The sequence below is a fragment of the Montipora capricornis genome, chromosome 9, assembly GCF_036669925.1.
Source record: "Montipora capricornis isolate CH-2021 chromosome 9, ASM3666992v2, whole genome shotgun sequence".
Taxonomy (NCBI): Eukaryota; Metazoa; Cnidaria; class Anthozoa; order Scleractinia; family Acroporidae; genus Montipora; species Montipora capricornis.
The window spans coordinates 18402653-18430152 of record NC_090891.1 but is presented as its reverse complement, the minus strand read 5'-3'; the positions used below and the strand labels follow the sequence as shown (position 1 = coordinate 18430152).

Genomic DNA, 27500 nt, shown 5'->3' with positions numbered 1-27500 from the left:
TTGGTTATGATACTTGTCTGAATAGTATATCACTTCCTTGATACCTGCCTGGATAATAAGCTTGGTACATTCATTGCAGGGAAACAAGGCAACGTAAATGAAACAGCCCTTGAGGTCTGCTGAGTTCTTGTTAAGAATGGCATTCATTTCTGCATGGCAAACTAGGAGAAGAAAGTGTCAAATAGCAAACCATTTGATTCTTTGATGATGATGACGATTTATCACATGTGAATCAGATCAGATCAAATCAAATCAAACACATGAATTATCCAGCCAAATCAAATCAAATCAAAAGTAATAATTTTTGGATTTTGATAAGAAAATAAAACATGAGTGCCAAGATAAAAAACTCCTAGAGCAGAGTAGAGAGCCAACAATCTCAAGTCCCAGGGCAGGGCTGCTCATTGGGGAGAGCACTTGCCTTCCACTAAAGTGGCCCAGGTTCAATCTCCAGACTTGACATCACATGTGGGTTGAGTCTGCTTGGTTCTCTACTCTGCTCCAAGAGGTTTTTCTCCAGGTACTCCAGTTTTCGTCTCTCCTCAAAAGCCAAGTTATGATTTTGATGTGAGTTGAATTGATTTTTTGATCTCTTACAGTGTCCCCAGTGGACCTTTTTACCGATACGGCAGCCATTTTGATATCAATTGTTTTGAAAGAAATTATGGGATGCTCATAAATTTATAGGGAATTTAACCAACTCGTACCCTCTAGTTGATATATGTGGTATTGTAAAGTGAAAGGTACAGATTCCAGTCCGTTACTCCCAAATCAGTTTACTTCATGTAAATCACCTCAAATGGAAAGGTAGTTCCAGCAAATGTTAAGTACCGGTAGTGTTATCCAAAGTAGCAAATGCAGAACTCTAGTTGATATTTGCGGTATTGTAAAGTGAAAGGTACAGATTCCAGTCTGTTACTCCCAAATCCGATTACTTGATGATAATGATAATAATAATAATAATAATAATAATAATAATAATAATAATAATAATAATAATAATAATAATAAAGATTTTATTAACAGCATTTCCATGAGGTGGCTCTTCATCCGTTAATATCTAACTAAAGTAATTACAATTAAAACTATGCTATGTTAAAAAACGCTAATATTTACAGTGAAAAAAAGACAATTATAATCTGGACTTGGCTTTATCTTGTAGCAATTTTTTTGTCTCCTTAAAAATAAAATTGGGTCCATACAGTTTCTTAAGGAAAGGGGAACATTATTGAATAAATTAGCAGCTTCATCTTGAAACGTATTCGTGATCATTGATCTTTGAAGCTGTATACCCTTGCTGGAGAGTAAGTTTCGATTATTTTCGCAAGTCTCTAGTCTTAAATAATTTGGCCAGTCTGAGCTGTATAAACTCTTGTGTGTACTTTAAGAATATGCCATTTGCGTTGTTCAGTCACCGGAGACCAATTCAATTTCAGGATATCAAGCATTGTTGCATATTTACCACTGACAAAGCTTGCGGCTGCCTTTTGTACTCTTTGAAGACATGATGTTAAATATTCCGGAAACGAGTGATGAAGAATGTCATTAGAGCAGTTTTCAATTGAGTGTCGTAAAACCAAAACCAAAGTAATTACCTTGGCCAATCAAAAAGGTCGGAGACAATCCAGTAAACCAATCAAACCTCTATAAGTAATTACACGTAGCTGACACAAAGCGCAGGAAAATGTGCATGCACAAGCCATGATTGGTTGAAAAAAGGGCGCGAAAACTTTGAACCAATCACTGAGTGAAGTAATCATAAACCAAAGTAATTCAATTATTACTTTCAACACTCAATAATTGAAAACCACTCTATAATATAATTTTGATAGGACAAGGTTTTTCCTAATATGGAAAGGCAACATTTTTTTTTTACGTCATGCAATTCACCTCAAAGGGAAAGGTAGTTCCAGTGAATGTTAAGTAGTGTTATCCATAGTAGCAAACACAGAACTAAGAACACTTTTTGAGGATACTTAACTAAAATGCATCAAGTTGAGAAATGCTCTTTGTACAGTGTATGTCACAGGGGTAATCCCCTGATGCCCTTACATTCTTGGTTGTTTGCTTCTGTGTTTGGATTCAGAACAGCTTTGGTTTAAGAGTTTAGTTAATTTGGGTCTGGACCAGTGAACAGCTCTTAGCACTGATTTTCAATGGTAGAATGGTTAAAAGTACCAGTAAGTGTCAGAAGACTGACCAAGTAATTGGGCATGAAACCTCCTAGGCAGTTAGGAAAACAAATTGTTTCAAAAGCTGTAAATCTCATATGTTATTTTAATGGGATGCCAGAGGAAGCTGATGGGAAGGCACACAAGGGAGGTGCAAGGCTACAATCCCGGTCTAAAAGATCGTGACACCAAAGCATGTTTGAACCCCACTCCCCCGTGACAATGTTGATGGCGTAAAAACTGTCGGGCTCCCGGAATCTGTAATCTGCTACGCAGCGTGAAGTGTCCACTTTATTTTTGTCTGAGATTGTAGCCAATGGCAACTGGGGAGACAGGGATTCATGGTAAGCATTCAATGATGTCTTATTCACTTGGCTCATTCAGCAATCTTGGGATGAAATAGGACAGGGCCCATTTTCCAATGAAGACCACTGATTTCTGTGATACTTTTTATCCTTGACCAAGATATTATGTATCACTGACATCACAGCTGAGCCCTCGAAAAACAAACCTTCATTGTATTTCTCTTACGTGTATGTATTGACCACCCACAAGGTTTGGTTATCATTAGTGGAGTTGCCTGAGATAATTTCCCAGCCACTAATTTGCATTTGAATGTACTGTAGATGCCTCGTTCTTGACAGACAATACTGCTTGATGATGACAATGACGCTATAATACCCCAGTCATTTGAAACCCCTGGACACCTCCTCTGTCAGGCATAAGCTGGGACATTTATTTCATACTCACTCTATTTTGGTCCCCCAGTAAACAGGGACTACACAAGGAGTCACTGTCCCCTCATCCTGTTCCGGTGGAATAAGTGGGAGTCACTCCATGGTCAGCGACTTTCATTTTCGCACCACATAGTAAATTTGCATAGAATAGATTATCATCCCTTTGCTTCATCTCAGAACAACAGGATGCTTTGCATTGCAAAGTTTCAGTATCGCCATGGACCAAGACAGGCTTAGTCGAGAAACGTTGGCATATTTTCTGATTTGATGTTGAAACGGGAATAAAATCAATGTATTCGCTTCATGGCTGCCAACAATATATTTTGTCAACCCTTTTTATGCAAGATTACCATGTTTGTGTGGAACATTAGGAGGCGGGGGGGGGGAGGGATTTCACCAGGTTTACCTAAGTGAATGCCCTGCTCATGCCCAAGAAAGGGGGGGGGGGGGTGGGGTGGTCCGGGGGTTTCAAATAACTGGTACATAAGTGGATAATGGTTCCCCTATTCAATATTCATTACTTGTACAAATCCCATAATACACCTCCTTTACCCCCCCCCCCCCCCAATTTCTTGGGACCCCTTCTTGTTATGTAGTAAAAAACTTTGAACTTTGAAGCGCATACATTGATTTTTATTCCAATTTCAACATCAAATCAGAAAATAACCCAATGTTTCTCGACTAAGCCTGTCTTGGTTCATGACGACACTGAAACTTTAGAATACATTTGAAATACATTTGATTACAAAAATCAGCTATATTACACAACATTTCGAAGTCATCTTGACTTCATTTTCAAGTGATAAATGTAATGGTCATTTAAAGTTTAAATTAAGTGGTTGTTTACTAATGCCAGCAAACCAATGAGTATGCGCGCCATTAAATGTTGTAAACAAATACTTTCGGATGAATTGAGTCCGATTGTGTGTTCAACTTCGGCTTACTCAGTTGAACACACAATCAGACTCAATTTGCGCAAAAGTATTTGTTTAGAACATTTAATCGCGTCCACACTAATTCGTTGGCTGACGTTATAAACAACCACTTAATTGACTGGGTAAACTTTCCGAGACCATTACATTTATCACTTGAAAATGAAGTCAAGATGACTTCGAAACGTTGTGTAATATCGCTTATTTTTGTAAATTTATCAGACATCTTCATGTCCCAGAAGAAATTGCAAACCATGATTATGCAAAGTTTTTCGCGGATAAAAGAGGTGCATTATGGGATTGTGCAAGTGGTCTCCTGGTTGCTTGTCAGAGGTCAATGTTTAGATATTTACCGTAAGGATATTTTGTGTCCAACTCATTTTCACTCACTCTTGACCAAGGGAGCTCATCATCACTGCAGCCATTCGGCATTCCATTGTATCCAATTCCGACAATCTTTCTGTCCCCATTCACCACACAGGCTCCAACCTGTGAGCTGGGGTCTTTACTTCTCTGGGCTGACAGGAACGCGACGGACATGAAATACTCGTCCCAGCTTAGGTAGTTCGTTCGTTTTCCAGTTTTACGGGGAGTGCGTTGTATCATGTCCTCCACTCTGGGGGATTTTTTCGGCGTTGAATCATCGCCATCGCTTTCAACGACTTTCAGTGCAGTTTTGCGCTTTGGCATTTCGATTTAAGCTTATGTTCCTGTCTCTTCGCGTCGGATTGTTCTCTTGCAAATTCCAGTGAGACGATTTGTAAACGGTGAATATAGAATAGTACTCGTTTTAGCTCGTTATTCACCCTCAGAGATCAGTCATTTAGACATTCAGCAACTCGAAAATCAACTCGATGTAAATTTTTCCCGCGAAATTGTAAAAAAAAGTAACAACATACAAAACACGTTTTCATTGGTTCAACAAAGTTTGATTCTTTTATCCACCAATCAAATATCGCTATCTATGTTCTTTAGTGGAACCCTTTTCACGTAAACGACTACGTAAACGCCGCTTTTGAGGACAGCGGTGTCTATCGGCCTCGCTTTCACGAGAGGTGTGTTACGCTACAACGAAAAAGGCTGCTATGCAAAATTTGCATGACATTTGCATTGGCATATTTTTCCCGGTTTGGCAACTTCAGTCGGTAGAGGGATAGCAAAAATATCCTTTGCCTCTTCTTGTTTCAAAAGCCATGGAATCGCATCCAAAGATTTTTACGGGCAATCGATAACACACAATGCCAAGATTGAGTTCTCAGCAGAAAGGCTCCGAAGAGATCTTTGACGTGACACTTTCTGGTGGTTCGCCATGGGGTTTTATGTTGGACGGTGGCAGCGACTTCAGGAAAAAACTCATCGTTTCGAAGGTGAGTTAATCAAAGCAACGTTCCACCCTAAAATAAGATTAATTTCTTCAAGTAGTGACTTTCGAATGTAGGAAATAAGTTTAATCACTGTTCGCGTTTCGCCTCTGGCGTCTTTGTTTCTAATTGTATGTTTTGTCGACAGAATTGTGGGTATTTCGATTAGGTGTATTTGAAAGTTGTTAATATATAAGCGGCGAGGTTTGTAGAGTTCGGTTTTGGTATAAATAGCCTTTCCGTTCTTTGTTTATTTCTGATTGAAGATAAACATTTGTGATTTTTGGCGTATAATGTTACTTTCCTGGTTCAAATTCCCCTTGAAATCGACCCGTGTTTCTTCGTCCGACAAGATCCGTTCGATCGTTTTGTGGTTTGTGTTGATTGACGCGTTGGTTACGATTTTGAGATTCTTCTCACCTCATTACGTTCTCCAGTGTGTAGTCTAAAAAGGACTTGCATCTTATCATAACCTGTCGAAATTTTGAGGAATGAGTGTTCAAAGAGAATTTTCGAGAATATTGAATTAAGTGGACTCAATATAAGCTTAGACTGAACCAGTAGCTGACTCGCTTTCCGGACACCCGTAATGTTATGATTGACATTCGAAGCTTCAGAGATTCCGAAGTACGAATTTTTGATGGCCTTTGACAGAATACTAGTGCAGAGTTTAGAGGATTGCGAGCGTCAAAAGTTCTAAAAACATCTCTCATAGTAAAGAAGAAAGTGCTCTTTCTCTTCAGCGTTTTTGAGGAAAGACCAATAAAAGGACCTTTGAGGTTTGTACCTGACAGTGCGTTGTATCCTACATGGTTTTTGTACTACACGTTGCTATTTCACTGTCGGAAAATATCTACGAACTCGGTGCGTAATTAAAGCGGAGGTCAAAACCTGTAATTTCAAGACGATGTAATGCATTTTGAAAGTATAATATAATGACACGGTTGAATGATTTTAGAATATTTTGTTAGCATTCATGTATCTTGGCGAACAAACCCTCTTCGATGTTGTCTGGTAAACATGTTCCTTGTTATGAAGTTGAAATATGCAAGGAATCTTGTTTTATTCCTATTCATCTCCGGTTTCTTTCATGTTGATATATTCTCGGTTATAAATAATTTCCTCTGTGGGAGAAACTTGTGAATGTCAGCGCAAACTTCCTGTGTTAATTCGATTTTCGTTTATCCGGCAATATAATGTATCTACGTTAAGTATGATTAGGACAACCAGGGTTGCTGTTTGAAAAATGGTTGTTAATGAAATCATGGCAATATGTAATAATGTTAATACAGTAATATTATAATCATCTCTTGTTTCTTTATGTTTAATTTAAAGAAAATTCCCGGTTAAGCTGCCTCAAGGGAAACATTGTTTGGGCTGCATACTGCACTTTAAACCAATGATTGCTTTAAGCAATTCTCTGCTATATTTTTCATAAAGTGTGGAAATGGGATCAATATAAAGAAGAAACTGTAAGAATTTTAATGTTTACTTTTTATATTAGAAAAAAATGACTTGTCCCGTTTTCATACAAGAATGTTTGGACTATATTTCTGAGGAAAAAAGCAAATTTATTTTGACAAATATGTTGACATTGCACTCTTGTCCTGTCATTTCATGGTTTCTTGTTGGTGGGGTATATATGATTACTGTCGTTGGCTCACAAAACATTTAAATGAATGTTTTCATATGTTGTGGAATTTTTGAGGAGAACTGGGAACTTTTTGATAGTTATTTAAGTGCCTATGAAGTGAAGTTTGGTTTTGCAATTTTCTAAAATTTAGTGTTTGAAATGCACAATTCCTTAGTTTGAGTTGTCTAGGATAAAAATTTGGCGAGTTTAAGAGCGCTGAAACTTACTACAAAAAATGGAATTCAAAATGCGCAGTCAAAACACCACATGACAACAGCTTGTGGTGTAATTTTGGGTGCAAAACAGCAAGCCAACATGGTACATAGTGGGAAAGAGAAAAGTAGAAAATGGTGATATTGCATTGTTGGTACTCCTAACGATCAGAGCTGCACAAATCAGTATAAAAAAAGCATGAGGATGCATCAGTTTCCATCCAATCCAGCTGCCAGGGCAAATGTTTGAAGTTTTTTTGCAGACACAATTCTACCTCTCAGTGCGCTGCACTCTGTGCGGCACACTTTCAAGATTCTTGCAACAAGCAAGATTGTTTGGTCATCGCTACAACAAGTTGCAAAATTGTTGAGACACTTTCATTAAAAAACACCTTTTCTAGCTTCCAATGCCCACCGTATCTAGAATTTAAACCTTTCCCACTTTCTATCCTCTCTCCTCCTTTCAATGTTGACTGCTTAAGTTCCCAACATTTTTTTGTCTTACTAACAACACTGATAAGGGGGGGGGGGGGGGGGGAGGGAGGCTGCAGTGTGAGAGATAATAGGGAAATTAATAACGCCCTAAGAAGGTGAAGTGTCTCCACTATTTTTGCAACTTGTTGTCTGATTGATTGCAATAATTTTGCCAGTCTGGATTTGAATTCTATAGGGAAACGTTTCAACGTAGAAAAGCAGGAACTAAAGAAACAATCATTAAAATATCGTATAAGCTCTGAAACATTTCAGAAGTTTGCACGCGAAGTGCAAAGCACATTGTACCAAACACGAAAGGATATTAATTATTGACATACGATAGCATCGATTTTGAGTGTTTGGACTTACACCGTATCAACGCTAACAGAAGACTCCATACCAAATACTAAAGCGAGCAAAGTATTTTGCACTGCAGATCTGATGCTCCGAAAGTTACACATGGCTCGTATTATGTAACACAATACCATTTATTGTGTTTCTTGGTGACGTCAACCGGAATGGTGGCATTACAGTTGAAAATCGTATCTTCGAGGAAACAGCACAATTCAACTAGTACTTTCTTTTCTAATCAATCCAATACATTACCAGGTGATTCGTAATAAAGCTCACACAGTTAGAAATCCTGTACATATCGTCTATTCCATTTACCAACGGTCTACCATCCAAGCACGGTCTACCATCGCAACAGCAAGAAATATGATATCATTATTTTCTCAGTGAAAAGTTGTGGTAGACCGTGTAGACCGTTTCATATAAATGTCATAATGTGTAGCCGGTACACTGAATTTGTTCACTTTTGTTTCTCATCGTAAAACAAATCTCGCAAAGGATTTAGCACAATCGGGTGCTTTCTTTTGATCGTTGTGCTTAGTCAGTCATTCCAAAGAACATGGAATTAGTCTGTACCCAACACGTCACTTAGAAGACTTGATACTAAGCGTTACCAATCCCTTCTCTGGAAGCAGACTAGCCCGAAAGCAGTAAGTAATGTTACAAATGGACCTCTACGAAAGTGTATCTTTGTATAGCAATGTTTGCTAAGAATTGATTTTTCGGAAAGTGGATGTTCCTTTAAATGGCATGCGATCGCAGTTTAAGGAGAGGTTATGTCTGTTTCTCATTCGTAAACAACAGCTAATTTCGTACATGTTGCGCGTGCTTTAGATGTCATGTGTCGACCGAAATATAGGTGTTTAAGGCAAATTATTTCGAAATCGGTTCCAGGATATTTCTAGCGTACTTTAAAAAGCGAAAGGATGGAAATCACACCTTGTCGTGTACCAAATTATGCGTATTTTCGACTTGACTCACAGAAAGCACTGAAATTCTATCAAATTACGTCATACCGAAACCCCTGGCCATTTTCCATTCACAGCAGATCAGAGAATTAAACCCTTTTTTTGGAAACACCATATTAAACGCAAACGTTAGATGCCTTCCCGTTCCAATTTAAACAAAGTGACCTTACGGCAATACAGTGACAACCAACTCAGACAACAAGTTGCAAAATTGTTGAAACACTTTCATTAAAAAACACCTTTTCTAGCTTCCAATGCCCGCCGTTTATAGAATTTAAACCTTTCCCACTTTCTTTCCCCTCTCCCCCTTTCAATGTTGACTCCTTAAGTTCCCAACATTTTTTGTCTTGCTAGCAACACTGATAAGGGGGGGAGGGGGGCTGCAGTGTGAGAGATAATAGGGAAATTAATAACGCCCCAAGAAGGTGAAGTGTCTCCACTATTTTTGCAACTTGTTACAAGTAGCATCAAAATTTACTCTATTGATTGATAACATTCGTTTCTAAATCACTAGACATGTTTTTCTCCTGCAAAAATTGGTAAATTGTCCTTGTCGTGACAAGAAATTTGCGAGGAGTGTGAAGAAACCTCTGCACCCAACATTACACATGTACATGTATGTGACAAACTCAACCCAGTCCCTCAGACAATTTTTAGGGAAATTAGCTCAACTTTCAGTGCTTGTAAAATTGTCAGTTTTTGTCCTAGACAACTCAAACTTTGGAATTTTAAAACCACTTGAAATATTATATTTTAGAAAAGTGCAAAAACAAATTTCACTTCATCATAAGCACTTTATATAAGTTATCAAGGTGCCAAGTTTGAAAAGCTTCAATCGTGGTTTCTCTGTTGGAGGACAAAGTTTGTTATGATAGATAGTAATGCTTGTAAATAACTCCTAGAAAATATTCGCTTTCTTTGATTCAAATTCCTTGAAGTGTTTTTCTCATTTAGATCATATTCACTTGCTAGTGCATTTCTTAAAAGTTTAAATAATAGCAATGTATAAAGATCTGATTGTGAAGTAAATCTTCAAAAGACCGATAAAAATTGTCATCGTACAGTACTTATGTTTTGTATAGGTAATGACCAAATCGCTTAACTCAATGTTGCACCCAATTCAAACACTTTGAGAATAAAACGTTTTGTTCCAGGTATTTCCATATTAATGGCATATAATGCAAATACAGTACCAGGGCTCGAAATTGCGACCAATACGGTCGCATTTGCGACTAAAATATCTGGAGAAGTCGCAAATTTGCGACTTGTTGTCACCATCATTCTTTCGAAACAAAAGGGTTAGCAGTTGCCACTTTGCTGCTACTTTTGCTAAAATAAACAAATAAATAAATAAATGACAAAATTATTTTGTTTCTTGCTGTGAATTTTCTCTGAAGGTAGCGTAATTGTATAGTAATTTAGCTGCGATGTTACGTGCACAGCTCCATTCCTTCGATCATTCGCCATTTTCAGCAGTTTCTTTACACACAAGTACTGCGGGCTCATATTTTTCTGCTAAACCGCTGACAACACAATGCAGCGCGACGATTTTGCGACTAAAATTTGCGAAATTGCGACTAAATTTTCGTATCTTATCGCAAAATGCGACTGGATTTTTTCGTTAATTTCGAGCCCTGAGTACACAAAGAATCTTAAGCCTGGGAGATTCAAATTGGGTACAAGTTCATTGAGTTAGCAAATTTGGTCTATCTGGACTAAGTGAGCATGAGTAAAATTTTTGTCAAAGACAAAACAGGGTCATGCACTTTGCAGCATTTGAAAAAGTTATGAATGCTTATTTCCAAATTACATGAGAAAAATCATGTGATTTCTTATTAATAATAGACATGAAAAAACATCTAGATTGCCTGTATTAAGCAGAAGCAGTGAATGCATACCATGCAATAATTGTGCCATCCAGGGCTAGAATTTGATTGGCTATCTGTGGCTTTCTTTGGTCACCGACCAATTGGTAACTTATGTCTTTGCACTGGTTTACTGTACCTCTTTTCTGCACTGTTACCTGAAAACTGCATTTCTCTTAGCCAAGTGGAATGGAGAATGTTTTTCATGTACATATAAATTAAATATTAGAATCGTTCTCAAGATATTGTTTTGAGCAATGACTCAGTGCATAGTGGGTGACATCTACAACATACCTGTACAAATTCAACCATTAACCTTTTTTGGACTCGTATCTTCAGTTCGGTCTAATAGAACCCCTGCCACAAAAGAATCAAGTGAAACAAGACACGAAGATTTCTATATTTCTTTTATTAAAAGATGAAAGGCCAACAAACTGGTTTATAAAAAGCTCATATCTATGAAGGCTAATAACCCTGAAAAAAGCGAAACAAATTCAGACGCTAACTGTGAATCTGACAATTGCTATAAACCTGACTGAAAAAACGCCTATAAACTAGCTTTTTGCTGCACGGAGAGTACCAAATAGGCCAACTTTCATTATTGGTTTTTACATAGAATATTACTGACAAATTATTGTTTTTGACAAAAGATTGGCCATAAAAATAATTCAAACCGTACATGTACCTTTTGCGGAGATTTCCCTGAAGAACTTTGTCATCTTTTCTGGCATTGTAAAAAATCTCTTTTTTCAGATGATTTAATACTGTGGTTGAAAGAGAAAGCCATCATCCCAGATATTTACCAAAAGAGTATGACTGTCTTATTAGGATTGAAGCCAGAAAGCTCTTCGTGTCATAATGTTTTAATCAGTTTCTGTTTCCTAATCGCCAAGTTCTTCATTTGGTGTTGTAAAATGAGGGAAACCCCTCCAAACATTAACAGTTTTGTTCCCCTACTGTCTTCTCAATATAAGATTGAATCATACACTTACACCAAGGAGAATAAGAAATGGGATCCTTTGACAGAACTTTTGAAGTAAAGTAAGACAGAAAAGTTAGTCTCGCAGTATTCCTTTTTCCCCTTCACACTGAGAGACAATCAAACAAAATAATAGACATACAATGTACAGTGTATGTGCAAATAAATGTACTTGTAACAGTTCCGCCTTACCGTAATATAAGATATCATTGCACTTTTCAGACATGTTGTATTTAGCTACCATATACCTGTAATTTACTGCACTCTCTATTTCTGTTCACTAGTTTGTTTTATTTTGTAACTGTATACCTTTTTTTTTTTCTTTAAAATAAAAAAAATAAAAAAATAAAATAGTGGGTGACATCCTGAAAACAGGGCATCTAATATTTATCAAGGAAAGTAAAAGAGAATGCAGGGAATCATCGATAGTATATGTACATTTCATGGCAGGAGAAATCTTTTGCATTGCAGATCATGTCATTTTTTTGTAGAGTGCATTGAGTGCAGAGAAGTCAGCTACTTTTTTCCTTAAATTGAAAAATTGTGGATGCATTCCCATCATGTTGACAATGCATAACAACACCAAGTTGTCTAACTTGATCATCAATTATTTTGCTTTTGAAATGTGGTGTTTAGGGGTGTTCTGTAGGGTACAGTATTCCTAGGAAAGGAGCTGTTGTGCCTCTTGTTGATACATTACAATTTTGGTTATTTTACTGAAACCAGCTGCCAATTTGAAATACGATTGAAACCCCTGGCACTAAATAAAGTGACTGACTGTGTAAAATATTGTTTCAGATTATGAAAGGTGGAAAAGCAGATCTTTCTCAATCCATTGCTGTTGGAGATGAGGTGTTGGCAATCAATGCCATTCCTTGTGAATCAAGAGCTGATGCAATGGAGTTGGTGAGATACTCACGACAGAAACTCAAGATTACGTTAAGAAGGTGAGTTGTTTGAAACTTTCCTTACTTCTGAGCAAAGGTTGTGCTTCTTTTCAGCCAGTATGTTGACTTAAGACCCTTATACACTGTACATGTACATAGTGGACCAGAGATGTATCCAGAGTGCGTCATTGCGTCCTGGGACGCACTCGTTTTCTTTTTGGACGCATAGAATACGGAACAAAGGGTCCAACTTGATGCAGAAAAAAAATGGAATGTTTATGCAAATTACGAACGCCAGGAAAAACATGCGAACGGCGTATTTCAGAAGGAAATTGAACATTCCCATTTCTCACAACGGTGAAATGTGCGAGTTCCGTTATTTTCGGATTTTTGTAGTCGAATGATTTCATTTTGACAACCATTATGTCCAGCTTGAGGAGTTAAGTTTTGAATTCCCACGTGTTGCGTGACATGATCTGAGCTGTTTTTTAGGCGAGACAATCGGCGACACTTTCAATGTGCCACCAGTGATAATAAAATATTTCAGTCCAAGTTCAGTTTGTTGCATGCTTTCCAAGCAAATTTCAAGCATTAGTTCGCTTATCGTCAGCGAAATGACTGAGAATCCAACGGCGTAGTATGTTAAATTTTTGTTTTGTGCGACCCTGTTGATATTAATTCCGGGCGCACACGTGTCATCATCTCGGTTCTTGTTTTACACGTAACTTGTCTGTTTTGCAAATTATGCAACTTTTTCAGATTTCGTGTTAAAATTAACGTGTTGAACATGAAACTTGAATGTATTCAATCGCTTCATTATTAACATTGGCCATGATGAAGTCACTGCCGCACGGGCCGACGATGAAATGTGCATCGATCTCTAATTATTTGTTTACTCTTTTGTTCCTAAATTTCACCTCAAGTGTTGTTAAAATAAATGATGCTCTTTTACGGAAAATTGAGATTAGATCAAATATTAATTCTTGAATATTAATTAGCTGGACCCCAAAATTCTGCAATGGACCCCCAAATTTTTCAAAAAGGGGTCCAGAGGACCCCCAAAAATGAAAACCTGGATACATCTCTGATGGACTTAGTGGCGTTTGGGGAGAATTCAGTGTTGTTATTGTTTTGACCAGTAAGCTATGGAGTAAACCACTCTATCCCAAATTATATGCAATATTGAGCAAATAGTTACAAGGTGGTATTAGATGCATTGAAACATGGAGCAAACATCTTTATCCTTGGCTAAAGTGCAAACTGTATTACTACTTGAATTGGGGCTTAATTATGAACAATAAATTGAAATGCACGTAATTACTGTATCACTTTATTAGTCATGAAGTGAACCACTCTGTCCCAAATCATGCTCAAAATGGAGCAAATAATCACAAGGTGATAAGATGAAAACACAATTTAATGAGAAGTGACTTTTTTTTTAGCCACCTGAAAAATTCAGAGGGCTCCAACAAGATTCGAACCCATGACCTCTGTGTTACCAGTGCAATGAGCACTCTACCAACTGAGCTATGAAACCGTTTTCTTTGTGAGACCCGTTAATTTGTCCCGTCATTATTTTATTTGAATCTGTGAATTACAGTATCAAAGACTGTTTGATAACATTAAGGAATCCAAGGAAATCCCCCTTCAGGAATGTTAGCCCTAGTTTTGCTGATGGATTGGCTCAGTTGAACTAAAGTTAAGATTGGGAGTACTGTGCATTAGTTCACAGGTTCAAACCCTAGTGTGTCCATCACTCAGTGTCTTTAAGTAATTACATGTAACTGAAGGGAATGTGCTGTGTTTGTGTTGACACCAGCGAGTGTTTAGTCTTTCATGTCTTCTCAGATAAGTAAGGAATACAATCTGTAAGCCCTTTCTTACAATGCTTGCCAAAGAATTTGAACCCACAAACTATTCATATAGAGTTATGTACAGAGTCCTTGGTACAGTATTTCAGGCTGACCTTGCAAAGGCCATCATTAGACCCTGCTCCATGTGGGGATACTCAAAATAAATAATTAACAACATCCATTGCAAGTAGAGGTCAGGTGCCATAGCACAGTGTGTAGGTTGACTAGCAACCCAACCCCTCCTCTGATGGAACCACCTACACTGTACATGTACATCTCCAGAACCCAGCCACAAGCCCCTTTACCCAAAAGGATGAGAAACAACAACAACAACAATTAAACCAGGGCACCTGTCACACTGAAAGATATTTCAGTGGAAGAGAAATCAAATGAAATAAATACATGTACATGTGGTAACAATACCAATGATAATGACAAAGATAGTAATGATAATAATAATAATAATAATAATAATAATAATAATAATAATAATAATAATAATAATAATAATAATAGAACTAAAAACCACCCCCCAAAGTATTGTAACAAGAACCATAAGGGAAGGGAAGGGTTGGGGGGATGGGGACTGCACCGAACGACAAAAACGCTCCATTAACCACATAACCAACTACTGCTACGCTGCGAGCATGATGGTAAGAAGGCTGACTGTTGTGAGAGGACAAACCCTGCCAACCGAAACCGCCGAACGCATGCACTGCAGATAAGTATGAATGGTGGGACTGAGGAAATGTGGAAGAATGCAACGCAAATGCAACGCTAAACGTAATGCCAATACAATGCTAGAAGACCCTGTTAAACACAACCGTAATGTAATGCTAACATACACTAAAATTTTTTTGGAAGTTGATTGTAATGGAACATCTACATTGTACAAAAAAAGTGTAGAATTTAAATCGGTGGTGCAGGACATCAATATATTATTTTTGCTTCACCTTGTTGGAAAGCAATATTGGTAACTTGGTCCTAGACTGCTCACAGTCCTTTCTGAATCCCTTTGAACTGGCCTCTTTGGTCAAGCAAGCAAGCCAAGGGGAAACTGATGATCGAGAGAGATAAAGGGACCACCATCTTCTGTAAGCGACGTATTCAGAATCTCCTCGTGCAATGGGAACTTCGGATTGGTCTGTTGACAGTGGACCACTGTCAGATATTTTTGACGAGTCGATTACTTCTTGTCAGATTGTGACACTAAAGGGAAAAGAGAAGAATGATATGGCTTTTGTGGTTTTGATCATTTGTCACTTCAAATGGCTAACACATTTAACCCAAACAAGAACAGAAACTTGCAATCAAAGGCGTCCCATCAGGAAAGCGTGTTATGCCTGTGCTACCAACTGGTTTCGGCAAGACCATTATTACATTGTAATTATTTTTATGAGAGCTTAGTAATCTCAAAGGATACTGGTGACCCAAATCAAACACCAGCGATCGTGGTAATAGTTCCTTGTCGCAGCATTACCAAAGACCAGATTCAGTCAAACGATTATCTATGGGTAGTTGCCTTTGAAAAGAAGGGGAATTTGTTGAAGGACTTGGCTACAAGCAAATATTGAGTCATCTTTTCTGCAGAACAAGATCTGTCTTCTAACTTCACTGATTTAATGATAGATGATGAGTCTTCCATTCTAAACAAGAAGTTGTCCCTGGTAGTTGTGATAGTTGTAGATGAACACCACACTGTCAAAACTTGCCAAAACACTCCAACATTAAATTAAATTAAATACAGTAGTTTTTCTGTGGTTTCCTTTCCGAGTAGTTGATTGAATTCGACATGCACATAAATATTCCCACGCCATTTAATGTTTATTTACATTAGGAATAAAAAAGGTGGAACCATCTGTCATCGCTTTCACTAATTAGATTAGCAGATTCTGAATGCATCGGTTAAAGAAGATCGTGCAGTCCCTATATCTCTCTCTGTCACCTTTCTCCCCTCGGCTCGCTTGCGTGGCTAAAGGAGGTGGTTTGACTAACTCAGAAGTGACTGTGAGCAGTCTAACTTGGTCCTGACACAGTAACAGAAGATATCAATAATTATTTTATTCACTGTAAGTATCAATAATTGATTGATTGATTACATACATACATAGTTTATTTGATAACGCAGGTTACAGAATACGCAAGACTGAAGTCCTGATGTGGACCTGCCTATCTACTATTTAAAAACTAAAGTATATACATGTGAATAAATAGAAAATCAGCAGAAATAAATAATAAATAAGAATAATAATACAAATATAAATATATAGGACTATGAACTACAATTTAAGAATATGGTTAAGAACTAGAGAAAATAATTATTAAAATTTTAAATATTTAGATATAATTATCATGGAAGATTCCTTATTATAACTTATAGAATTCATTAAGTCCTCACCAGATCTAAGTCTTTTTTTAAAACATTCTAGGCTAGAAGACTTTTTAATCGAATCAGGAAGTGAATTCCATGCAATGCTAGCTCTATGCCTAAAAATCAGCCTGCTAATTTCTGATTTAGGACTTGGAAATTCGATATTCATGGATTTCCTCAGGCAGTGAGATGATTGTATTTTTCTACAAGTTTTTTCAAATCATTATTGTCTTTTTCTACAGGGAAGGAAACAGTGGACTAAGAAAGCAGTCCAATGGCCCTGTCATCACAAAGTCCACTAACCAAGTGCCAAATTTCTACAAGACAGCTGTGGAACACTTCTCTAATCATAATTCGGATTTCTTTTCCACATACAATGTTGACCGAGAAAAATTTGCGCAGATAACTCGAAATAAAAACATTTATGTATCCACGGATAATCTCAGCTCCTCAATCGATGACTTGCTTGCGAGCTGTCGCCAAGGCTCTGACAAACATCCCAACAATGGTAATTCTGCAATTAGGGAGGATACAAACGAGTGGTTGTCAAGCTCGTCCACAGAGATAGCAAATGGCAGAACAAGCCCCATTCCAGAAATGGATGGACTGAGGTATGATTTGCAAAGGTTATTAGCCCATTTATCCCTGGGAGTGAGACTCAATAGATTTTATTCTGTAAGGACGTAAAAGTAGCAATTTTGTAACAATCTTAATGAAGAGAACAAGACTTTAAAATTCAAAAAAGACATGTTTCGGCAACTCCTGTACCATCATCAGTTTGTGGATGGAATAACAATGATGTACAATATATAGTGGATTTGTTATAATTTCCATCCACAAACTGATGATGGCACAGGAGTTGCTGAAACATGTCTTTTTTCAAATTTAAAAGCCTTGTTCTCTTCATTAAGATTTTACTCTGTCTAATGCGGGGTCTCCTAGAGCATTTAAGATGTCATTGGGTTAATGATTTGTAATAATTTACAGCACATCAAAATCTAGGTGAAATTGTTAGAATCTTGTTGTAAAGGTGTCTTTCAATATGTTTATTTTTTTCGTACAAATGGTACATGTAAGCAATAATGGTTTCCACATAATAGGTTCCAAGGCTGCTGCCTAAGAGAACTTTCCAGGAACCCTTTGGGCTTTCAACATTAAAAGTTAGTAGCCCGTGTATTTTTTTGAAGAGCCCAGATTTAATCATTTAATTGAACCAGTGACCCGGCAGAAGTCAAATGGTCAGCCTTACATGATAATATTCATTTCACGGAAGATGTAAACGTGCCACAGATGACTTACTAACATATAGATTTAGCCAAGCCGGATTAACCCCATTTTGTCAGCAATCTTTTGAACTCCCACTCTCCATTTCGTAGATTCGTGGCGTCCTTTTTCTCCAAACCAACGCTCTTGCTCTCCTTCTCCACTTGCGTTTTCCACGTCTTCTTTGGTCCTCCTTGCTTCCTCTTGCCCTTCATTTCGAACTTCAACGCTTTTCCCAGAACATGCCCATCATCCCTCCTCAACACATGCCTGTACCATCTCACTCCATTTGCCTTTGCCACCTGAACCACTGTTTCCTTCAATCCCAACATCTCCATCAGGTCCTCTGTCCTCTTTTTCTCCTCTTCAACACTTATATAATGTTTGGGTGCTTTAAACAAATGTCTGAAAATACAAGCTAGTGAGATTTCTCTCTAATTTTACAAGAACGCATTGCGATTACGTGTGTATAACATAAAACATGTGTACAACGAAAATCAGTTTGCGAAATTGATTAAAAAAACACCTGTTTGCTCACATTTTAGAGCAAAACAAAGAAACAAATCAACTTTTTCTTTATATCCAAAAGAGTACAGATAATTGTTATTTAATTCCAAATAACAATAAAAATTCGATGTTCATTCCTGAACAAAAGAAGAACCGATTAAACCACCTTTACGGTTTAGTGCCCAAGGAAAGAATTTCGTGGAATAACTTCTTCCACTGAGTACGAGCTATTACTGGTATTCTGTTTTGTTGTTGTTGTTGTTCGCTTTCGCTGTCCTTTTATTTCTGTTATAGACAGGTATCATGTAACCTTATCAGAGCTTCTAAAGATACATGTACATGTATGCAAAAAATTGCAATACAGAGAAAAAAGCAGCTGCATGCAAATTAAAAATGAACACTCAGCTTTAAGTTTATATCCCTCCGATGCTTGACTTGAATAACTGTGTAGCCACCGGATATCATGATATGTCAAATTGGATTGAAACCAGCAAAAAGTGCAGAAAGAAAACATCTTCCAAACCGTTTTCCACCTTAACACGAAAAGCGTTGACTGTGTAAGAACTATAGTTGATGTAGTATGACCTTGTAACCGCGTCGAGGTACAGAAAGGTGAGTTAACCTGGGTTGAGCCTGCAATCCAATTGAAAACCAGTACCTGGCCAGCGGTCAACTTTAAAAAAAAAATAGCTAAGCTCGGTGAGCTTAGCAGTCAATTGATTAAAACATGGATGTCCAATATCAAAGATGTGTGCTGTAAACTAGCATGATACTGGTCACATTGGCGTACTGTACAAAAAGGAGTGGACATATATACATACGTACGGGTGGTCGATGACGTCATGGCTATAAAACCAAGATTTCTTGCATTAATGGGTTACCATATTTTCTTAACATTGTGCTCTGTGCGTGCGCTCCTTCGGCATGTGCAGAGCTCTACTAAAAAACTGGACCAGGTGTTTACCTTGTGACAGTAAACGTTGTATTTATGGACAAACTGAAAAAAGCAATCAAATATTTTTTCAATTGAAAAGCGTTCTTCAAAAAGTAATTAAACGCAAGAGTCTGGTTTGTTTGTTTGTTATTTTGTTGCTCACATGTCTTAAGTAAAGTGCATTTGGGGTTAGGGAAGAACCTTCAGCGATCAATGGGAGATACAACATCGCATCATGGAAATGCATGTTTAATTGCATCACTGAAATGACAACGTTATCCTCCCTTACTTGAGTTCCGAATGACAACACAAGAAGAAAAAAGTATTGCTTACCTGTTGTGAGGGCTCCATTGCTGTCACCGGCCAAAAAACTAGTAAACCCTCAGCAATGAATGTCGGGTAAAAGGAGATTCACACTTGCGGCACATAATTTTTGTTCGTACAATGGTGCAGACATCATCAAAAGTCATATTTTCTTTCAGCATTTCAACTTAATTCAAGGTTAAGAAATCACATTATAAATAATATTTTGTTTTACTAGTAAGTCTCTTGAGAGCTGAACATGGTTAAGGTCCGGGGTTTCCGTTGTTGTGTAACTTTGTGCAGATTTATCTGCTTTTATGTGTGGTGCACAAAAACAGAGGAAACATCTCCTGCGCTACCAGGAGGCAATGCAACGGAAGCCCTTAGCAATATTAAATGAACAAGTTTACAAGTTGAAGTGTTGTTTATTTGTGGAATTTGCTTAGCCGCCATTCTCTCCAATTGTATCTCTTTTTCCAGCTGGGATAGAATTTACAAGGTGGGGATGAATCACCTTGTGATAAGTGAGGTGCCCGTTCTGGTTACTCGTTCAGAAAGTTGGGCGCCCATGCTCACAAATAAGGCCCCCCATGCGACCAGGCGTCTGTTTGGCAGCAGCCGTGGGTTTAGTATATTTTCAACAAGAGGCTACGGGTAGCCTTTTCGAAGTTACAATATCTTGATCAATATATTTATATATCCAGTTCAAATCCGAAGTCCCCATTCCATGATCCAACTATAATTATGGTTAAGTGCAATCGTAGAATAGTTGTTCTCATTTAAAAGCGTTGTTAGCGGCATTGACTCCTATTAAAACCAGTAAACAGATGCTTTACAACTTTCTATGATGGTACAGTGTAGTTAAAAGTATTCTTCTCAACATTCCCGGGAGCATTATAAAAATTGATTATGTAATAACTAAGACGTGCTACCAAGTCATACAAAAACACAGAAACTCGTTTCTGGTCAGTTCTTTAATACATACATGTATTTCCTTGTTAATCTGTTGCATAGTTGTCCATGGGTTTATTGGATGAATGAGGAGATGCCGAGTTCAAATCTTCTGTGAAAAGTGTCTATGAGGCAACTACTTGTGCAGCCAAATCGCAACACCAAAAAAGAAAAAGTCCAAAGTCCAAAAAAGGAGCCAAATACAATACATACATGTACTTTGTTCTTTGAACAAAGTAATAAATTATAGACCATCCAAGCTGTGAGCAATACATCAAAATGTTAAAGACAAAAGAATATATGACATCAAATGGAACTCATGGAAAATCCCATCTTGGATGTGTGTTATGAGGTTCATTTTATTAGAGCGACTTTCATGTGACCTTGACAAAAGTGTTTGCAATTTGTTTCATGGGCCAGTGTTTGGCAAGATTAACCCATTGACTCCCAGGGGTTCCCCATTGACGAGTAAAATCGTCTGGCATTAGACAGAGTAAAATACTAAGTATGGCCGGTTTAGGGGTAAATGGGTTAAAACAAAGCTTTTCCTTATTCCCACCAAGGAAACTCCTAATATGGGAAGTAAACAGTTCGATTACCCAATCACTTTACTGCGTTTCAAATGACGTCAAAGTGAAACTTTCCAGAAAGTTCCATGTATAGATGACGTTTTTGCATCAGTGTTTGCTAAGCCAATGAAAATTTGTGCTCGTTTGTTTTTGTTCCATACGCCAATTAAATGTTTTGCATTTTTGTTTACGTTCCATTTTTACGTTCAATTTTCAAGGTTTTGTGAAAGTCGCTCTATCATGTGCTCTTGAAGAAATTATAGATACAAGAAATTACTGTCCCAAGTATTGTTAACTTAATAATAACATTAATTATGATGATAACGATAACGATAACGATAACGATAACGATAACGATAACGATAATGATAATAACGATAACGATAATGATAATAATAATAATAATAATAATAATAATAATAATAATAAGTTTTAGTGTATACTAAAACAACTATTCACGGTCCTCAGTGTCGGTGGCTAGCGTTGGATATTTACCTCGCTGCTTTGCGGCTTGGTAAATCCACCGCTAGCCACCTCCACTTTGGTGAATAGTTGTTAACTATTCAATAAGCTTCTTGCTCTTCTTTAATTTATATAGGAAGTCCTTGAAGAGATCTCAACTAGATACTTGTTGAATATTCTGTCCATAATAATTGAAAACTTTTTAAATCTGAAGAAAAGAGAAGTAATATTTTTTGTTCTCTGTCTTTACTTGTTCAGAAACCTTAAGCAACAAAATTAATAATAATTATAAATTTAACCATTTTCATGTTGTGGCAACTTCCTTAATTTTGAAGAATCAAGAAGTAATGTTTCTTACTGGCACTTAAATGATAATTTTGTTGCATGTATTTTTAGTATAATTTGTTTTACAGGTGTTGATTGCTAAATTAAACTGTTTTCTCTTAGACGAATCAACTCATTAAATAATATGACTGGTAAAAAGTTCTACAATAACTCTGGTGTGCTTGGAGTTGGACAATACAGCAAACCAAGAACTGAAATTTATGGACGAACTTGGAGTTTAAGGCGGTAAATGTGGTTTTAATTAACCTCTACATTTTTAGTAATTGATAAAATAATTACCGGTATTATTTTGAAACTTTAGTCAAACATTCCCTAAACTGATCTTTTGGTAGCTGCTCAATGAACTAAAATAATATAACGGTGTTAGGACTGCTTTTTTTAATGCAGTATTAAGCTTAATTTTGTCAAAAAGGATGAAAAAGTCAACATATAATCATTGGATTGTTGTTACTTGGAAGCCTCCAATCAGTCTAACAGTTACTCTTAGACTATAAATACTTGACAATACAAAAAAACTAAATTTTGAGTCATAACAGCTTCCTTTTTATTAGTGTGTGTGATTGTGTATACAGTAGAAATAAGGTGAACTGCCTGCTATTGCCACTCTTTCGTGTACATGTACATGTAATCCATGATTAGCAGAAGTCAATAAAATGGTCTCATCAGGGCTGTCTAGTAAGAAACTTTAGGAAACAAGCTGCACCCTTTATTTGTGGGTCCTTAATTCTTAAGCTGACAAAAATTTCCCTAGATTAAATTATATTCATAATTAAAAAATTGAGTAATATTTGCAAGGCTAAAAGATATTAAAAAGTAAAACAAACCAAACCTTTTCAGCACTAAGCCATCTTCAGGGTAATTTGACCGTTTTTTAATGCTATATCTATAACTATCAGGTAACTCCCCACGGGAATTTAAACACGTTTTTTAAATGCAGGATATCCCAAGTGTTTTATTTCCCACACAGTGAACAGTTTTCTGAAAGGTTCTCCTGAAGATGATATTTTGATTCCTAATTTCCTTTTTGAAGAACACAACAAATTTTTCATGAAGCTCACTTACTGTCCCTGTGGGAGAAGAGTAGGGGATGAAGTCCCTGGTGCTGTGGCAGTCCTTTTCTCTCCAGCAGAAGTGACCCACTTGGTGGTGATGTTTCTAACAAGGCTTGTGATGTATGAGACCACCTAAGCAGAAGCAAGGGACTTTGCCGTGTGCTGGAACATGTAGATGTCGATGTTGATGCTGCAGAAACGAAAAACTAGGAAAACTTTCATTTCCAAATTGAACAAATTCACGGGTTTCAATTTCATTTTCATCATCCTTTGGCAAACTGAACAGATCAAAAGCCTTTTCAATCTGAGAGACAAAAACATTCATCTATCACATGTGGAGAAAGGAGACTGTTCTTGTGGTGACAGTTACTTCGGTTACATCCAATGCATGTAATGAAACTGAACCTGTCTGTCACATAGGTGAAAATTCTCCCTGCACAACGCAATCTTTTCACAAGCGTAGAATCTTTAAAGGTCCTAATAATCCAACAATGGAAACTTACTTTAAACAGACAAATTCATTGCCACGAGGCAAAACTGTTCCCATCGGGAATTACGTGATAGTTATAAATATACAATTGGCGGACAGTCAAATTACCCTGAAGATGGCTTAGTGCCGAAAAACGTTCGGTTTTTTTCTTTTTAAAGTCTTTTATTAGCCTTGTAAATGTTAGTCATCTTAAGCTCTAGGAAATACTATGGACAATTAAGAAAAATATTTTGAAAAATTGATATCCTTTGTATTATTTCTGTAATTATAAGACTGCAAATATTGATTAGAATCACTTCAGTAAGTGAAATTTGATGGGATTCTTATATTGAATTGAGGAAATAGACAATTCCTCAAATATTTGTGGGAGTTGCATGAGCGTACATTTTGATTTTTAGGGGTGTCAGTCTTCCTGAGAGTAGCTGGCCAGTTCACCATGAGCGCACAAACACAAGCCCTGGGCGTATACAGAAAGTGACAGTCAAAAGCACAAACATTGCTGTGTCTCCATCAAAAGGATCACCTCCTGGGAGGGAGATGGAAAAGTAAGGACAAGATAATGTGACTACATTTACACTCGAATAAATGTATCTGTTTGAAGTGCTGGTTGAAGAGGACATTGAGACGTGATCCTCTCACTTCTTATCTGGACAATTCAAGTAATTCTGTAGTTTCCAAAATCCCGTAATACATCTTGTTTGCCCCCCTCTTGGGACATCTTCATGTCCAAGAAGAAATCGAAAACAATGAATATGCAAACTTTGCAGGGTAAACCAGATGAATTATGGGATTTCAGAAAGTAGAGAATTGTCTTTTATTGACGCCTGAAAAATTCAGGTGGCTTCATTACAATACAATTTTATAAAACTTACATGTATCTTGTGCAATTATCAATACTAGCAATTCACTAGTAAGGTTTTCGTATGGATTGCAGAAATGTGAGGGGTGGGAAAGAGGTGTAGGAGAAAACAACACTGGAAAATAAGTAGCCCAATCATCTCCTCCCTTTCCGCAGCCCTTCTATCCAGTGTGAAAGTTTGTCCAATACAGATACTGGTACATAATGAAAATCATGTTACTTGATGTTGCCTCTAATCATGAGCTAATTATTCATACTAGCTTAACCATTGTTAGCAATGATTAACAATTAGACCCGTAGCCCTTGCGGGCTACGGGTCAATAGAACCTTGAGGTGAAGCCGAATGGGCTATTGACCTGTGGCCCTTGAGGGCGAAGGGTCTAATTGTTTTAGTATCACTCAACTAGTCGGACAGAAAAGGCAATAACAAAGTTAGCAAATGTAAGTTGAAGAAATATTTATTTGGGAATAAAACGCTTTTCGCTACTCAAAGACTATCACTAATAGTCCTCTAGTAGCGTAGCCAATCAAAATGCAGGATTTGCATTAGTCCACTAGTTGGGTGATACTAATTATTGTTAGCTATTGTTGGGATATCTATTGTTTATTTCCATATTTGGTGATTTGGGATAACATGAATTGTGTGCTAATCAAGACCTCAACCAGACCCCTAACCAAAGAGCAATAGAGAGAGTCCTGGGGCTTAAAGGAAGTTTATGCGGTAGTAGCGTGTATCTTATTATGTTGCTGTATTGGATGTGTATGGACAAATTCACCAAGGAAAGTGGCCGGCTTTTTTTAAACGGGAGTTGAAGTATTTTGATCGTCATCAATCTATGCAGGGTTGGTCCAGTGGTCAGAGCACTCAATTGTGGCCCAGGTTTGACTCCTGCACCCGACGCTTTCAGTGGATTGAGTCTGTTTTGGTTCACCATTCTATAACGAGTGTTTTTCTTCGGGTTCTCCGGTTTTCCTCCCTCAGCAAAAAAACAGCATACAGCTGATTCCAGCTAAGCTGTGCTCCAAGGTCATACATGGACTGTACAGCCGTCAGTTCGACTTTGTTTAGCTGCGTCGTTGCTGTATTTGCGACGGTGATCAGCGAGACAGTCATTAAAAATATTTTCAGTGAAATAGGCGACTAAAAATAGCTTTGGACCGTCCTTTCGTGACGGCCCTGATGCCACAGTTTAATGCAACCGAATAATTGTGAATTTCCCTCAATTTAGGCAACAAACTGCTAAAAACAACTTATCCAAAGATGATTGGGTCGGTCGGTGGCTCCTGGAAGAACCACAACGAGTCACCCCACTAAATGCTGGAGTTCTACAGTACAAAGACAGAAACAAAGACAAGGGCAGAGATAAAGACATAGCAGATAGAAGCCGAGGCAGTATGCGTGAAAAATCAGATGCTCAAAAGAGGTTGGAAGTCATTCTTACCTTTGGTGCCTATCCTTTTCCGAAATAAAAGTAAATTAAATTATAGAGGAATCTTTGCTGGCGTGTGCGTTGAAATAGTCGGTACGATTTTTGTCGCATGCGACAAGCTTACGACAGGCCTACGACACGAATTGTTTCGTGTAAATCAAAACCTACAACTCGCTTATGATTGTCGTAAGTCAGAAAAAATGTCGTAGCATTTTAAAAGATTTTTTTGAAACGCTACGACAAGCGTAAGTCATGTCGTAAGCTTGTTACACGCGCCTTTTCTGCCCTTCCCGATTGCTCCAAAAATCTCGTGCCTAATTCTCAGCCAATCATATATAAACAAGATTATTTTGCCGTACGCGTTTCCCGCCCTTAGCCCGGGTGCTTTCATGTATTTTGACTTCTGATTGGCCCATGGATTGGCTAAATTTAGATGCAATCAATCACATTTTGGTTGCGGTTTTACAGCACGTAATTAAACAGCCTTCTGGTTATTTTTGCAGTCAAACACTCCCGTCAAATAAGAGTTTTGGAGGTGCAGACTCCTATGGAGTGACGGTCACAGCGACTGCGGTAAAACGGAATGAAGGCGGCGGCAGCAGCAGCAACACGCTACCGTCTTCTAGAGGAACCAATCGCTATAGTTCATCAAATTTAATTCAAGAAAAGGCCTCTCGCCCTGCCCTTACTGATGAAGTACGTCCTGATGAATTGTCTTCTTGGCAACCACAAAGGCAGTGGAACAGCAATGTGTATGCAGTACCTGGTGATAAAGTAGAAGTGCGCCTACCGTGGGACCCGACAGTCCCGAAAATGACTAAAAGCGAGAGCACCTCAAATATGGATTCAGTGGATGGAGTGGATTCCTCTGTCGGTGGTGTGCGTAGGCAATGCCCTGCTCCTCCACCGAGACGCAGCACCTCCAAGCTTCTTACTTCTTTCCGCTCTCAAGGTCGCAGACAAATTCCTCAGGAAATTCCTCCCAAATTCGGAGCAGTTTCGAGGCTATCTGAAGGAACCAGCAGTCAGCCGATTCATAGTCCGTCAAGATCGTGGCCAACCGAGAATATCGTGGAGCCCAAACTTGTCGGAAGTGAAATAACGAGGCAGTCGTGGCATGCGGAGCCCACGGTCTTGACTGGTCTTGAAAGAAGAGAAGCAAACTCGTCGATATCCTCAACATCAAGCGATGTAACTCCCGAAAGAAGATCGTCGAAGAGTTCTGGCGCAAGAGTCAAGACCTCAGTCGTCATCAAGAGCATTCGCTCTCCATCCTCTTCGTCTATAGATGATAGTTTCAGTCCCACTGTGTACCGGTCGGGACAAGTTTCGCCGGAAGGGGAAGTAAATCGGGCAAGAACACTTCCGGTTACGAAAAAACTGAGTGATGGCAACGCTTCGTCCACCCTGCCACCAGATGGTAGACAATGGATGTCGCGGGGCAAACCCGATTCCGAGGCAGTACCGAACAAGATCATGGATACACAGATTTTACAAAGGCTCCTAAAGGATAATGATATCAAAACTGAGTCAACACCAAG

General features: G+C 38.0%; 2 protein-coding genes across 5 annotated transcripts in view; one reads left to right on the top strand and one right to left on the bottom strand.

The window, feature by feature from the left end:
- LOC138017047 (deoxycytidylate deaminase-like) overlaps nucleotides 1–4688 on the bottom strand; it is a 5889-nt gene extending 1201 nt beyond the window's left edge. The window contains exons 1-2 of the mRNA XM_068864257.1: nucleotides 4194–4688; nucleotides 1–161 (exon numbers count right to left, since the gene is read on the bottom strand). The exon at nucleotides 1–161 is cut by the window's left edge and continues 53 nt beyond it. Coding sequence (XP_068720358.1) covers nucleotides 1–161; nucleotides 4194–4530 — 498 coding nt within the window. The 5' untranslated portion in view covers nucleotides 4531–4688. The remainder of the gene's footprint in view (nucleotides 162–4193) is intronic.
- A 194-nt stretch (nucleotides 4689–4882) lies between these two features.
- The window catches only part of LOC138017044 (uncharacterized), a 33333-nt gene continuing 10715 nt past the window's right edge, over nucleotides 4883–27500 (top strand). The window contains exons 1-7 of one of the 4 annotated variants that reach the window (XM_068864252.1): nucleotides 4898–5207; nucleotides 12482–12630; nucleotides 17037–17405; nucleotides 22231–22353; nucleotides 24069–24215; nucleotides 25759–25953; nucleotides 26463–27500. The exon at nucleotides 26463–27500 is cut by the window's right edge and continues 138 nt beyond it. In XM_068864252.1, the coding sequence (XP_068720353.1) occupies nucleotides 5079–5207; nucleotides 12482–12630; nucleotides 17037–17405; nucleotides 22231–22353; nucleotides 24069–24215; nucleotides 25759–25953; nucleotides 26463–27500 (2150 nt within the window). In that variant the 5' untranslated portion in view covers nucleotides 4898–5078. Of the gene's footprint in view, nucleotides 5208–5841; nucleotides 5981–12481; nucleotides 12631–17036; nucleotides 17406–22230; nucleotides 22354–24068; nucleotides 24216–25758; nucleotides 25954–26462 lie in introns of those variants that run through there. The other 3 variants (XM_068864254.1, XM_068864253.1, XM_068864255.1) reach the window with 3 other exon arrangements.